The 15,114-nt window shown below is 34.6% G+C and overlaps 3 protein-coding genes across 5 annotated transcripts in view; 2 read left to right on the forward strand and 1 right to left on the reverse strand.

Annotated features, from left to right (window-relative positions):
- The first annotated feature begins 263 nt into the window (after positions 1–263).
- Positions 264–6,963, forward strand: LOC118264075 (spermatogenesis-associated protein 20). Of its 3 annotated transcripts, XM_035576425.2 has the most exons (7): positions 264–543; positions 1,340–1,414; positions 1,879–3,513; positions 3,599–3,807; positions 4,013–4,233; positions 5,035–5,170; positions 5,744–6,008. In XM_035576425.2, the coding sequence occupies exons 3-7, from the start codon at positions 1,952–1,954 to the stop codon at positions 5,887–5,889; spliced, it is 2,274 nt and encodes a 757-aa protein (XP_035432318.2). In that variant the 5' UTR covers positions 264–543; positions 1,340–1,414; positions 1,879–1,951; the 3' UTR covers positions 5,890–6,008. The 3 variants fall into 3 exon arrangements, with proteins under 3 accessions (XP_035432318.2, XP_035432317.2, XP_035432316.2); XM_035576424.2 differs by lacking the exon at positions 1,340–1,414 and having other exon boundaries at positions 265–543; positions 5,035–5,155; positions 5,744–6,963; XM_035576423.2 differs by lacking the exon at positions 1,340–1,414 and having other exon boundaries at positions 280–543; positions 5,744–6,963.
- Positions 6,964–7,245: 282 nt separating this feature from the next.
- On the reverse strand, positions 7,246–14,245 carry LOC118264077 (ubiquitin carboxyl-terminal hydrolase nonstop). Its single transcript, XM_035576426.2, has 7 exons — positions 13,824–14,245; positions 12,467–12,702; positions 12,126–12,291; positions 10,721–10,831; positions 10,364–10,503; positions 9,502–10,140; positions 7,246–9,415 (listed from the first exon to the last, which is right to left on the reverse strand). The coding sequence occupies exons 1-7, from the start codon at positions 13,941–13,943 to the stop codon at positions 9,361–9,363; spliced, it is 1,467 nt and encodes a 488-aa protein (XP_035432319.1). The 5' UTR covers positions 13,944–14,245; the 3' UTR covers positions 7,246–9,360.
- Positions 14,246–14,809: 564 nt separating this feature from the next.
- The window catches only part of LOC118264078 (cytohesin-1), a 42,930-nt gene continuing 42,625 nt past the window's right edge, over positions 14,810–15,114 (forward strand). Inside the window, exon 1 of the mRNA XM_035576429.2 lies at positions 14,810–14,993. Within this exon, the coding sequence (XP_035432322.1) occupies positions 14,915–14,993 (79 nt within the window). The 5' untranslated portion in view covers positions 14,810–14,914. The remainder of the gene's footprint in view (positions 14,994–15,114) is intronic.

A 15,114-nucleotide genomic window follows, 5' to 3' on the forward strand; every position in this document is an offset into this window, starting at 1 on the left:
TAAAAATATCAGACATATTTTGTATATGCCTGATGATATTTTCTGAGCAAGTATCTTTACTACTATCTTACATTGATAAAATACAAGGCGTTCTTCTATATTTTTTTTTAGTTTAGGCATAAAACAATTTTAATTTAGTCATTCGCGTTGATTTAAATTATTTACCTTTAAACAGGTATTTTATTTGATTTTTTTCGTTTTGTCGTATGAGAAAAGCCTAAAAAGATTTTTTTCTCTAACAAAATGTTACTGGCAACATTATCTTCTAAATGTCACAATATTTGGGTTCGTCGTGGAAAGCGTAGTGCAGTGAAAAGAAAATTATGTAAGAAAAACAAAAATAAACCGAAATTCCAAGTTGTGAATGCAATTTATCGCAAAACGTTATATTATTATGCCTACTGGGCGTGCTGTCCTGCTGTTGCGGCGTCTTTCGACGGGTGATAATAGGTTCAAAAGTCTTAATTTGAATCAAAATAGTGCGAAGGAGCCGTTGGTTGGAAACCCGGTGTGCACTCACCGAGATTTGGTCTTGCCAAAAAGGTAAACTGAATTATTTTATGCTCTATCTATTCTTCTATAATATTCTTATCTAGCCCTGATCGGAACATTTGTAACAGAAACCAACAATATTGTAATTATTAGTTGACCTTGTTTTGTTTACATGTTGTGTTTATGACTATGTAAGAGAAAGGGAACCTCGTCATTTGTCATAAATAATTCATTAAGGTTTATGAACTTCTTTGCCAATATTAACTTTGCTTATGTAATGATGAGAATACATTATGGACTATGAGTCTGTTCAGGTACTTGTTCAAGAATGACACCTATCTATTAAGTAATAGGATCTAAATACCTACCTGTAAAGTAGTAATTGAAAACATTGGTTATGAAACAGGTTTAGGACTAAAGATGGCTATTCCATTTTGTCTGATAAAGTAATATTGCCTCAAATAAAATGTATGTGTCTTATATTCTACAATATTAAACCTAGAATCCTAATGTTTGGCTGTATTCCTCAAAAAGATTTCGATATCTCAAACATGGCACTTATGTACCTTATGAACTTGTATATGTTTCAAAAGGGCCTCACTGACAGTGAATTCACAAGCTATGATAATCCCATACACCGATAAATTATAGCAAATTTTCTGATACATATTCATTGGATCAATGAAGGTTAGGTGTCTAGGGTTAACGGATTTAAATATTGATGATAATTCATTATTCCCTATGGTTAGCATCTACTAGTCAGTGCATTGAGATTCCAGTAATGCCTTAAAATAGGTTTATTAACAAAGAAACATGTTTAAAAAATATTATCATTGTTTTATTGCAGTCAAGGTTTTGTGAACAATTAAATAATCAAGTTTGTTGTTAAATTAATTGATTACCAAGTACCTATTACATAGTTGTGAGTATTTGAATTCATGATTTATCAATTAATAGTCAGAGTCATTAATTACTCAATAGTTATTATTTATTACTGTCTTGGTTAGTTCCTATATTGCTACTAAATAATCACTTACCGTACTGTATTAATTAGATTAGGTAAATAAATGATCTAATTGTTATGTAAAATGTTTTTAAAATTTTGATTAAGTTATGTTTTTGTCTGACTCAAATTTTACAAGGTAAGCTTTATATGAGAAAGGTAACTAAAAATTAGCATCGTAAAATGGACCAACGTTTCTTTATGAGGAAATACATATGGGCAAATAAATATAGTTATGATAGTTACTACGAAAAAGAAATACAATCACGATTGTAACTATCAAAGGTATATTTTCCATTAATGCCAGTCACTTAAAAAACCTTTTGGGCCTAATAAATATAAAAACCACAAATAACTAATATATAAACTTCTCTTATTTACAGGTTGTCGACATTCGGACCAAATAATATTGCTGTTCCACAACTAACAAGGAGTTTCAGTGACAATAAAATAATAATGGCGTCATCTAATGCGGAAATTCCGCCTACAGAACAACCAAAGCATACTAATCGTTTAATTTCGGAAAAGTCTCCTTATCTCCTCCAGCATGCTCACAATCCTGTTCAATGGTACCCATGGTGCCAGGAAGCTATTGATAAAGCCAAAAAAGAAAACAAGCTTATATTCCTATCTGTAGGATATTCTACTTGCCACTGGTGCCACGTCATGGAGAAAGAATCTTTTGAAAATGAGGATGTAGCAAAGGTAATGAATGAGCACTTCATAAACATTAAAGTAGATCGTGAAGAAAGACCTGACATTGACCGCGTCTACATGTTGTTCATACTGGCGACGAGCGGCGGCGGTGGGTGGCCGATGTCTGTCTTCCTTACTCCAGAATTACGCCCCGTCACTGGAGGCACATACTTCCCTCCTGAAGACCGATGGGGCAGACCAGGTTTCAAAACAATTCTTCTATCATTGGCCAATAAATGGAAAGAAAATCAGGAACAATTCATGGAAGCGAGTCTCAACATCATGCAAGCACTGCAAAAAATATCTTTAGTAGACTCTGAAAGTTCTAATAATTCTATTCCTGGAGAGGCAACTTGGGAAAAGTGTGTTCGCAGGTACATCAATAATTATTATGAACCAGAATTCGGCGGGTTTGGATCAGCACCGAAGTTTCCACAAGCTTCCATTTTCAATTTTTTGTTCCACTATTATGCACGTGACAAAAACAATGCTGAGGGTAAAAAGTGCTTGGATATGTGCTTGTACACTTTAACTAAAATTGCAAAGGGTGGTATTCACGACCACATATCTAGTGGGTTTGCCAGATACTCAGTTGATAATGATTGGCACGTGCCTCATTTCGAAAAGATGCTTTATGATCAGGCGCAGCTGACGGTTGCTTACACAGACGCTTACCTCGCCACAAAAGATGATTTTTTCGCTGATGTTGTGCGAGATATCATAAAATATGTAAACAGAGATCTGAGGCACCCATCAGGTGGATATTACAGTGCTGAAGATGCTGACTCTTACCCTGAAGTAGGAGCTCCTCATAAGAAAGAAGGAGCATTTTGCACTTGGCAGTATAAGGAGCTGAAATCTCTACTCGAACATAAGAAAGTGAATGATTCACTTACATACTTAGATGTGTTCTGCGACTACTTTAGTGTAGAAGCTGATGGAAATGTTTCTCCTGGAAGTGATCCCCATGGTGAACTTACCAACCAGAATGTATTGATTATTTATGGCAGTAAGCAAGAGACGGCAGAGAAGTTTAAACTGTCTATGGAACAGTTTGATCAAGTTATAAATGATTGTGTTCAGATATTGTATGAAGCCCGTCAAAAGAGGCCCCGTCCACATTTAGACACCAAAATGCTGTGTTCTTGGAATGGTCTGATGATAGCTGGTTTAGCGCAAGCTGGCCAGGGCCTAGGAGAGAAACAATTCGTGGAGGATGCAATCAAAACAGCGGAATTCATTCGAACACATTTGTACGACGAGACAAATAAGATTTTATTACATTCTTGCTATAGAGCTGAAGATGGAACAATCGCTCAAACGTACGTGAATCGTAAAATAATATCATACTAATATTTTTTAGACGCTTAATACTTACTTATATTAATCAATTTTATTTGTTGACAGTGAGGAACCAATAAAGGGATTCTTGGACGACTACGCTTTCTTGATCAAGGGTCTGTTGGACTTGTATGAAGCGTCATTGGACTACCGTTGGCTGAAGTGGGCGCGCGACTTGCAACAGAAACAGAACGAGCTGTTCTGGGACCCTGTCAATGGTGGCTACTACACCTGTTCTATGGATGACGCTAGTGTGGTGTTACGGCTTAAAGAGGGTAAATAAATGTATTTTCACATAAAATTATAAATTTGCAGATTCAAGCCATGAAACTTAAAAAACGATTGTTTTGCTTTTGGAAAATCAAGAAGTATGAATTATGCTTTTTATACAAGTTAACTCAATATATATATATAGTAGCATCTATATTCATATTTCCGTTCTCCTTATTGTATCATTATCCTGATGAACTTCCATTTCAGATCAAGATGGCGCTGAACCCTCAGGCAACAGCGTGGCCTGTCACAACTTGCAACGTTTGGCAGCCTATGCAGACAAGAGCGCGGCTCCCGAGGGCGGCGATGGCGAGAGAGAGATGGCCATGAAACTGCTCAAAGCATTCTCCAAGAGACTCAATGATGCTCCCACTTCTCTGCCAGAGATGATGTCTGCCCTCATGTTCTATAACGACTCTCCTACTCAGGTATGTTGATGAATAAAATGACACAGAAAGTAGTTTAGTTTAAAAGTAATTTGGTACGCAAAATGGGTAGTGACTCAGTCAAACCAAGATTATTATTTTGAATCACATTTAGGTACTGATTTTAAATTACACAGAATTATTACAATCACAGAACATGAACTACATAAAGTTTGTTAATTTATTGGAATTGATAAAAGAACATTCCTACAGTGAACTTATCTGGCATATAGCCAAGCCAAAGTCGATGTCTCGAAACGACAACTACTTACATTTGGCATTCATTGATGATGTCATATTTGTTAGAAAGTATTACTATACAGCAAATCAGTTAGAGCTAAGTAGCCTACAATAGGACATGTCGTTTACAATGGTCAAACTACTACGTAACAATGTAAACTACAATGCAATGACAACCTTACGCTTTTGTGATAAAGTTCAAAATCGAATAGGAGTCAGTAGTATAAAACTTACCGTCTGTACGATTGTCTTTATAACACTTGGTAAAACTGAACACATTGGTGTGCGCTATTCTAGCCGATAGAATTTCAAACATACGTTTTCGTAATACAGTCGAAAATCTATTGGCAATTGCAGGTACTTGACAGAGATACCTACTAAACTTTCTGTCTGAGATGCTATACTACAGTAAAACGGGGTGAATAGGGACAGAAGAGGGGTGAATAGATAATATGAAGAATTTCCCTATACCTATTCACCTCTCGATCCCTATTCACCCCGTTATACGGTATACTTACTTCTAATTACAACATCTGTGTATAACGCTCGGTACACGTGTTGCAGGTGCTGATAGCGGGCGGGTGCTCGGACCCGCGCACGCTGGAGCTGGTCCGCGTGGTGCGGTCGCGGCTGCTGCCGGGCCGCGTGCTGGCCGTGGCCGACCCCGCCGCGGAGTCCCCCGCCGGTATGTCCGACATACGTGAGTCTGACTCTCTCAACCCTTCAGCTGCTTGCGCACTAACTATATTTCTTTAAGCTTTTTGTTAACAAGCATTTCTTTCTTATGAAAATAAGTGTCACTAATGTTCTATGTTTCCTTAAGTATACCTTTTTACATTTTACTCTACTTGGAGTTGATGATGTCGTGTGGATGATAGATGAACAGAATTGAGAAATGTGATGCAACATTGCATAATATTATATGCTATCTAGATAAAAAGTTGACGATCATGCCTACATTTTGACGAAATTACTATGTATTTTAGTTACAATAAAACTACATAGGTAAAGGCTTTGTTTCCAGTTTAAGCAGTTTAATCTTGCACTGTTTTAAAACGTAGATCTTACTTTTGTAGTGAGAGCCTAACTTAGGTTATAAAATATTGGCTTCAACCAGCAGCTTCACACAGGATACAAATCCTGGTTTGTTCCAATGTATAATCTAGTTCCATGCTGAATTTTAGTCAGTAGTTCTTGCGCGAAAGAGTAACAAACACCCGTATATAGTCACTAAATTTCACATTTATAAAAAAGTGGTACGTATTATTTTCAGTGCTGAGCCGCATCAGGTCCGTAGGTGACGTCCCGACGGCGTACGTGTGCCGTCGCTACGCGTGCTCCCTGCCCGTCACCGACGTGAAGCAGCTCGAGAACTTGCTCGACGAGGCGCCCGCCGCGCCCTCTCTCAACACTAAATGAACTACATGGAAAATTGTTTTGTTTTGCATAATATACCCAGTTGCTATACTACTCATTAACTACGCAGTCACTTCCTTTGCTAAATAATAATTTGGCTATTACTTACTAGAAAAAATAGCTTTTAAGCTTGTGTGAGGTCAACCAAATCTACACATTTTTGAATGAAACTTACACTTAAGACGTCAGATCGATTGCCAGTCGATAGAATTTACTAAGAGCTCTGGGCATGTTTCATCAAGCACAGTAACTGGGTAGACTAAGAATACGAATGGGTATATTATGAAAACAAAAATCTATGGACAGCTTTAAATCGGGAAGTGATAATCCAATGGAATGGTTTTAGTGTTACTCTTCTACTTACAAAGTCATAAGTGATTCTAAAATTACAATCTCAAGCTTAATAAACCTAGTCATCATAACATAACAATCGTGGCAGTTGTCGTTGTTGTTAGTTAAACACGTACGAAATCTCATGACAATCTCTAGGTATTTAGTAATCTCAACTCAACATATACATAAGTACATATATCTCGTTACTAACTGTCTACAAGTAAGAAATCTAGATGTCCACAAGGACACCAGATGTTGTTCTAAGTATTTCTGTCGCCATTTAAATGGTGTGCGCGACTTAAGTTAAAATTGTGTAATTTCAGTATTCGAATGTTTAATCTTTATACTGTTGCTATGTAACTTGATGTAGTATTTGTAGCGTTTTAGAGTCTGTCGATTATAATGTTGTCTAAATTGTAAAAGAATGAAAAATATAACATCTCGTAAAAACAATTGGAAATGTTTAGTCTGAAGTATGTGATAGTGTAATTTGTCAAAAGTTGAATACGAAATGTGCAGGCAGCAAAAACAATTTGTAACTAGTTAGCTAGTTTAGACCCTAAGATAACTGTCATAAAGTATATTTTATATAGTTTGTGTAGATTCTTACGATTGGTGACGTATTCGTTGTTATTATTCTTATTTATTGATTACATAAAATATGTATAGACCTGTAGATGTCGCTAAAAGCAAAATTTTTTGTTGTATTTGTGATATTTTTACGTAATAAATACTGTTACGAAACCGTTTAATTTTATTTATGACTTTGAACTCTATGAAACAAAATCCTATAAAACGATCAGAAGCGGTAATGACTATTCATCTTTAGTTATAATGTGTATACGCGATACCGTATAAAACGTGGTGAATAAATGTTGGGAAAATGTCCTAACATCTATTAATCCTATTCCTGTACCTATTAACCCAGTTTTACCTATTTCACAATCAAAAGAGTTTTATAATTGTATGTACGTATTAACTGCAGGAATCTGAAGTGCGATAAAAGTTAACATATGAAAACGCAGGTGACTGTAACTTTCGTTTATTATTTCACAGTGAATAGAGATAATTAATTATACATAGTACATGTGTACGATACCGCAATATACGTTACAGTTAAGATTATAACTTGAACACTAACACCAATTATATTATTTATATATTGGGACTTGTTTCAATATGGGATATCAAATACATGTATACAGACTGGATGAGTTACATCAATATTTATTTACTTATTTGTTCATACATTTATTTTGATTACAGAAACATCGACCGACTATGAAAAAGCATTTTATATTGCAATAAATTATTTATATTTCAATAATTAGACATGTAAGATGACAGAGCAGAAATAATGTGAAACAACTGAATAAGAAAAGATATGCGCTGATCTGCGCTGCGATCTACGCTGAGGAATATCCAATCACACATCAAATAATAAAGTTTCATAATTTTGATTTAAGCGTATCTGTATTGTTTTATAAATGTTTAGCAGATTTTGATGACGCCTAAACCTACGTGTATATGTTTTTGATCGAGTAGCACTAATTTTTCAATTGAATTAAAAATAAAAATCATTGTAACATAATAGTGACATTGTGTCTATCACATAATTATGGGCTAATATTTCAGATAAATTGATAAGGCTCGGATCCAAATTACTAAATCATATTAAATGCAAATAAAATTGTTTTTATACTGGCAAATGATGAAAAACGTATATTACAATTTAATTATATTCTAATGTTGATAAGGAATCGTCGACATTTCTGTGGGATGCAAGAATATAAGCTAAAGGAATGTAAACTATTGTTCAAAACTATAAGCGAACTACACACAATAACGTTTCACAGTAATTTTTCATCATTTGCCAGAATATACTTCCAAGCATTAGATTAAATCAAACAAAATTATACCTAGGTACTTTCAGAAATGTAAATCCATACAACTAACTACGTTTAATACAAGTCATAAATATTAAATATCACATTAAGCTAATGTCAGTCCAGTCATAGGTTACGAACTACTTAAATCCACCTATGCTACTTACACATGAGCGAAAATAACAAAAAAATAAAACACTCCGCACACATGCTACATGTGTTGAAAATTGTTTAACATAAAGCTTTATAAATAATAACATTCGCGTTATAAAATAGGGTAGGCGCGTCATCCTACTTTATGTTTATAAGACCCGTAGTGGGGGAGATAGTTCGGTGGTATTGTTACTGTGTTCATTACTTAGCCATGTTTCCAACCGTTACGCTCATGTATATTTAGCCTTACAACATACAAGCAATGTTAACACATTTGAATTTCTACTTCCAAACATTTCTTTACGGACTCGAGTGAAATGCAAATAAGAGATAAACAGCGAGGTAGACTGAAATGTTTGTTCCGCACACTATCAGTATATTCTATATGATTTCATACAAACACAAACACAAAATTATCTTTTACTAGGAATGACACGCAACAGCGCATGAAATTATACTTCATAATCATAGTAATATGTATTATTTTTCTTATAATTGATATTTTTAATAATAATTCACTGGATAAGCGCCTAAATGATTTCTCGTTTGTGACGAGTAGTACTAAATAGATCTTAATTGATAAATGCTATCACCTATTACAATAATATTTCATAATCAGGTGAAATAAAATTGGCATTGAAAATATTCGTTTAACTTCAAAAAGAGAGAATGAAGTCAAAGTTAGAAAATTTAGGAAGATACAAACAAATGATTGCAGCTCAATAAAGCACACATATAACATTTAAGTCTAGAAGTCTTCCGAAGTGTTATGTATAGCGATAGTAGATGATAATATTTTCAACAATTTTGCAATTATTTCCTACTGACAGTTTACATGTTAATATAATTAAAGCTTAAAACTAACAAATTCGTGAATGATTCCGAAGAAAACATCGAACATGATGATCATTGAGACATCTTTCAAACATCTACACTAATATCACGAGGGGAGATGACTTATATTTTATTTTGTTTTAAAACAAAACCTTTTTTTCCTTTTTTGTATACATAATACATAGATATAGGAAAATCTAAGAGACAATGCACTAGCATTAGATACAAAGTAATGACTGAATATTTTGTAAACATTGTTGTGATTCATCTAGGAATTCTCACATTCATACTCCAGAACAGTCTTGTGATAGAAGAGCAGGTACCTGGAAAAATAATTATATCCATTAATTCAATTATCATTTATGTGTCATTGACTAAAAACTAAATTCTGTACTAAAGGAATACTTACCCTTCGCTATCCAAAACCTCGCGCAGTGAGGCGCGAGTGATCATGTGGTCATCGCACTTGAACCAGCTTCCCTTCATCTGGCGCACGTAAGCAGTGTAGTGGCCGGCGTCCAACGAACCCACGTGGTTCACCACGGCGAACAGGGAGTAACGGTTGTCCTCGCACACTCCCTCCGGAGCGTTGTTGTTGTCCGCGCCCACATCTACCGCGCGTCGGTGAGACGACATGAAGGGAGTCATATCCAGCTCAGCTGGGAATGACACGAAAGCATTGATCTTCCTATCAATTTGTGAAGAGTGCTCGAAACGCTTCAAGTGGAAGCTTGCTACTATGGGCAATGTTTCCAGAGTCAGTTGTTTAGTGGACTCGCGGTAAGCGCGGCAGTTTGAGCACTTGATCTTAGCTCCAGATCCGAGGTGCTCGGCCCGTGTGAAACGTTCCAAACAGGCTGCAAGCGAGCCCGGGCCTGCCACGTCGAGACTGATGTCCCAGAACGGATCTATAGTAGTGGATACTCCGTGGCAAGACGTGCACACTACATCACTCTGGAGACCGCCCGTAAATATTTGGTCAATGATACAGTTGCAGCGACCGTTTTCCTTTTTCTCGCCGTTTTCATCTACTCCATTCATGCAGTGTCTGAAAATAAAATAATAATATTATAATTTTATTTAAATACCTTTTTTATATGTTATGACAATATCTAACGTCATTAATATTTGACACTGCGATGGTAGCGCCGTCTGTCGGATCCAATGTAAAACATTCCAAAATCAACAACTACTGATAAATTAAAAATTAATCAAAAAATCAAACAATAATTTAGTACACTTAAGAGAAGTTCAGCACTCTCAGCACCTACCTATGCAGGACGTCAAGGGTTGCAATGAAAAATTCATGAGCATCCTGCTGTTCATACCCGGCTAGATGACGTGCATGCGTCCATATCAGATGCAAGAGGCGGTGCAAAGTGAGGGGTGTCTTTGCACCAGAGTAGAACTCCTATAAAAAAAAGAAACAAAAAATATTGTAGTGCACACTAGTTTGATTCAAGGTTTACTTTAGTATTGATTTCTTTGGAAGGCTGGCTATAAATACTTAAACGTGCAGTTGGGTAACACGTGGAAAGTTCCCAGAAAGGGGTGATTGGTTACACAATAGCATTCAAGTATTTTCCGCTAAACGGGCACGTTTTAGAGAGTTATTTTAACAAACTTACCTGGAAGAGTTTGGAAACCTCACAAACGAGGCACTTGCCAGAACCTTGTGCTTTACATTTATGCTTTTCTCCAAGGAAATAATCACGCAACAGCGGTGTGTGAATCAACGTCTGAAAATGTAATAGTTAATTATTATAAAATATTATATATTTTAACACTTAGCATCAATAACGAAAGATTTTGTTAGGGCGATGTGTTACACAATAGATAGGACGTAAGTCAATTCTTAATGTGTCGTGTAGGACAAAGGTGTCGCATGACCTTGGTCTGTCAATTTAGGTTCGAACATCAGTCATCCCTTCACTAATCATTAACATATGGGCCAGTCATATTAAAATGTACGTAAAATCTTATTATAGGTCCCTACAGTACCACACTACTGTCTGTTAAAACTACACAATTATCCTATAATTTTCCTGTTTCTTTGTTATGAAAAGGTATATCCATGGAAGGCAAGTCATACCCACTAATTATTTCATAATTACTGTTATTAGTAATTACATAAATAAAATTTATCTAAATTATAAATTAAAAGATTACATCATTTGATATTGCAAAAGTAGGATTATAAACAAAAACAAGCTTTAAAGAATGAAGAAAGTGTTATAACATTAAAATTATCTTGGTTGAATTCATACTGAAGTCTTTATCTAGAATTATTCAAACTCAAAAAGTCATACTTGCACAACTTTTATAGAATAAGTTAAGTAATGGCGTTAATTAAAAACAAACAATCAGTAATCATGCTTCATGCTTCACTGACTTTAAATGTGGAGTGCTAATTGATTGAGTCAAACATGGCGATAAAGATTGCCTATACAAAGGTCATTGGAGTTTAATTCAACCATAGATTAATTAATAAGGAAAACAGACGTTATTTAAGAAACATGGGACTTCTGAATACATTGCATGTATGATGCTTCAGATCATTATTCTACAGGAAATGTTAATCTCCAATCATCATGTCAGGGGACCAAGAATTGTTTATAATAGCGAGGAGCGACACTAGTTACTCTGTGACTCATGCCTTGCCATTTTAAATATGTAGAGAAACAAGAAAAATCTTTATCAAGAGAAATATTTAAATGTTTAACCTCTTTAAACATATTACTTATGATATATGTAAAGTTGTACACAAAGAACTGCTATTTAACATTATTCAAATTGATCATACATCTTTTATTCCATATTGACATAAAGCAGAAAACAATGATTTATAATTCTTTTTCGTTATTTATACTCTTAATAACCCATGGCAACTAATATAATGAGATTGAGAACAACATTAATGCTGAACACTACACAATGAAATTCCAAACCTCATATAACTACTCCACTTCCACTACCATTAAAATTACAATATCTGTTTAACTCTTACATGAAGAATAATGACTACATACTAACCTGGACAATGCAGTTCATAAAACAAGTGGAGCCCAGGTTCTGGAGACCTCGCAAACCAATTGTAGTGTGAGGGCTGATTAGTCTCCTCTTACGCAGACGCCGGAGGGCCATGGCCTCGTTGGGGTTTGGCAACCATGGCATGAACGGCACGCTAATGCCCAAAGATCTGAGTAGGAAATAAGAGAATTAATCAGTTGAAAAAGAAATGTAAATTCAATGGTATAAAAATTCAGTTCATATGAAGTTCCAAGAACAACAGCTATTATTAACATTAGATTCAAGAAAGTTGATAATTGTCCCAAAGCAAATAAAAAAATAAATAAAAAGAAATATGAACATACTTAGCTTCCTTCAGCTTGTGAGTGACACCAATTTCAGTCAGTTCCCGATCATATATGTAATCTTGGCACTGAGCACAGTAGATGTTTCCATAGCTAAGATCCACATATAGGAAATGCTTTTTGGTTTTTGAATGATCTTGAATGTGACCGGCATAGCAGGCGAAATAGATGCAATGCAGGCAGGAGTGCATGCGTGGGCCCGGCATACCACAGGTGAAGCACAGGCATGATGTTGCCTGAAATATATGGAAGCATTGTGGTGAGTGTTGTCACCTAAAATACAGTGTTCACAAACCTATAATGTTTGTTTTGTTATTATAGAATTGGATTTATGTTTGGTTTATAACATAACCTAACTATGTATTAGGTACTCTTTTGTTGTTTTGTTTCCTACTATTTGATCAATTAATTTAAAATGTTAATCCTTTTAAGGTCAATCAAAAAATATATACATATATTCTGAATTTAAATCTTAGTAGGAATACAAATTGTGAAATTAAAAAAAAACAAACAGCATAAAAAATAACACATGCATGTTCTAACAAAAGAAATAAATCAAAGTGTGTCCTTTAGATTGTTCAGGAAATTATTATTTAGAGTAGACTTCTACTTAGTCACTAATTACATTAATACTCTTAATTACATCTTTAGGTTTTAAAATAACACCTTTTGCTTAAAATAGTTATTACATGACATATGTTATGTATTTATGTTGTGGTAATTTCTCCATAAAAATACCATGTTACATTTTAATACCACAAAATACAGGACAAGCTAACAATTTCTTTGTCTAGTCTAGTCATACAAAAACTAGGTAATTAACTATCTATTGTCTTGAGAGAACCTAATATTAAATGAAATTGTTTATTTAGGTATAGTACATCAGACAATAATAAAATTTATTGACCAAACATTTTTCAGCAGTTGCAATAAGTTCCCAATCCAATATAACTACTTTGTTTGTGTTTACAGAAGCCAGAGTTAAGTATAACATCTATCATTATCACAATATTGAAACAATAGCTTGTATTAAACAGTATACATCACTAATTGTAGTGTGTAGGTTAACTGTATATATAATAAATAACCACGAATCAGAGCAATGATTCAATCACGCGTCCGCCACAATGCAATTCTACAAAACAGCTGTTATGAGGTCAAAGATCACCAATCAGCTGATCACGAAATCAGTCGCGAGACAAATAAATCTACGACTATAAATCAAAACATAAAAGTAATTGATATCTCCATAGTTTAAACTACTTGATAGATAAAATCAATGTTCAACAATTTGCGACGCGTAAAAAGGTCATAAAACCACTAAGTATCTTTCAAACTGCGTTACGTGAAAACTTACCTTGTATCTCCTTGCTTCGAATGATGTGCATGCCACAAAAAATGCATGCACGATCTTGTAAGGGTTGGTACCCTTCGCAGCCTTAAAATTATTTAAGTGTATACAACCATTGTCATTCATTATTTGGCTTGTGAAATACACCGGCGAGGAAAATTCTACTTTAGACGCCACAGAATTAAAATATAAGCATTCTATTGCACTGAAACACGAATACAATTTAACTTTACGGCAATAAAGATAATCTTCACGAAAGATGTTACTTAGCCCTGAAATGTCGGACTCCTCGGAAATAAATGTAAGATGAAGATTAAAATAAAGTAATAGATGGGGGCGTGTTCTCCGTAAAATACGCAACAACGCAACTCCAAGCGCAGCGCAGCTGACTTTGAGATTGTAAACGCATTTGTATCACCACTCACAATGTCATTTCACAATAACCCTCTATTCATTGGTTACTTATCTACATTTGTCATAATTTCAACCAATAGCAAACCGTTTCATTAATGTCTATACTTTTTGACAGTTCTTAGTTTTAAGTTTGTTCTCATTATAGTATAATAATACGATCCAATTCCATTAAGAAATAGAAAACTTTTCTAATTAATAAATTGTTTATTTTAGGTGGTTTGTTGTACTCAAAAATATCTTTTCCTAATTACTAAATAAAACAAACTATAATGTAAAAAATAATGGCCGTTTCGTTTCACATAAAATTCAAACTTCGTTTTTTAAGTAGTCATCTATTTTAGTTTTGAAGCAGTTTAGCAATAACTTTGAATTAAATAAATAATACTAAGACATTATGTATATTGTTATTAATTCATTAGCTTAATTGTATCACAATAATTGTCTCAATTGTTATTTATCATAATCACAAGTATCTTTACGTTCCGTAAAAAGGAATTATGAAGAATAAAACCATAGACAAGGAGCAAAGGCAGTTGACATAGGGCTGTCAGTTTGAAAGATTGGCGTGGCGTAAGTTTACGCAACTTTTCACTGTGGCGCTGTAGTGTAGTAAATAAATATGGCGACTACTCTGTTCACAACGATGTAAACTTTTGTTTACAGTTTTTTAAATATTTTGAGAAATGATAAGTGAATTTGAAAATTTGTCCCTTGGTGGAAACAATGCTGCAAGCAATCATGGTGATCCATTCACTCATGCCGGTAATTCGTATCATTACTTCTATTGTAGACGTAGAACAAGTTGTTTTCCAATTATAACATGACCTCAATGGCTAGGTTTTTATTACTGCTGGATATATATGGTTACTGTACCGTTCTTTTC

Source organism: Spodoptera frugiperda, chromosome 26 (genome assembly GCF_023101765.2).
Source record: "Spodoptera frugiperda isolate SF20-4 chromosome 26, AGI-APGP_CSIRO_Sfru_2.0, whole genome shotgun sequence".
Taxonomy (NCBI): Eukaryota; Metazoa; Arthropoda; class Insecta; order Lepidoptera; family Noctuidae; genus Spodoptera; species Spodoptera frugiperda.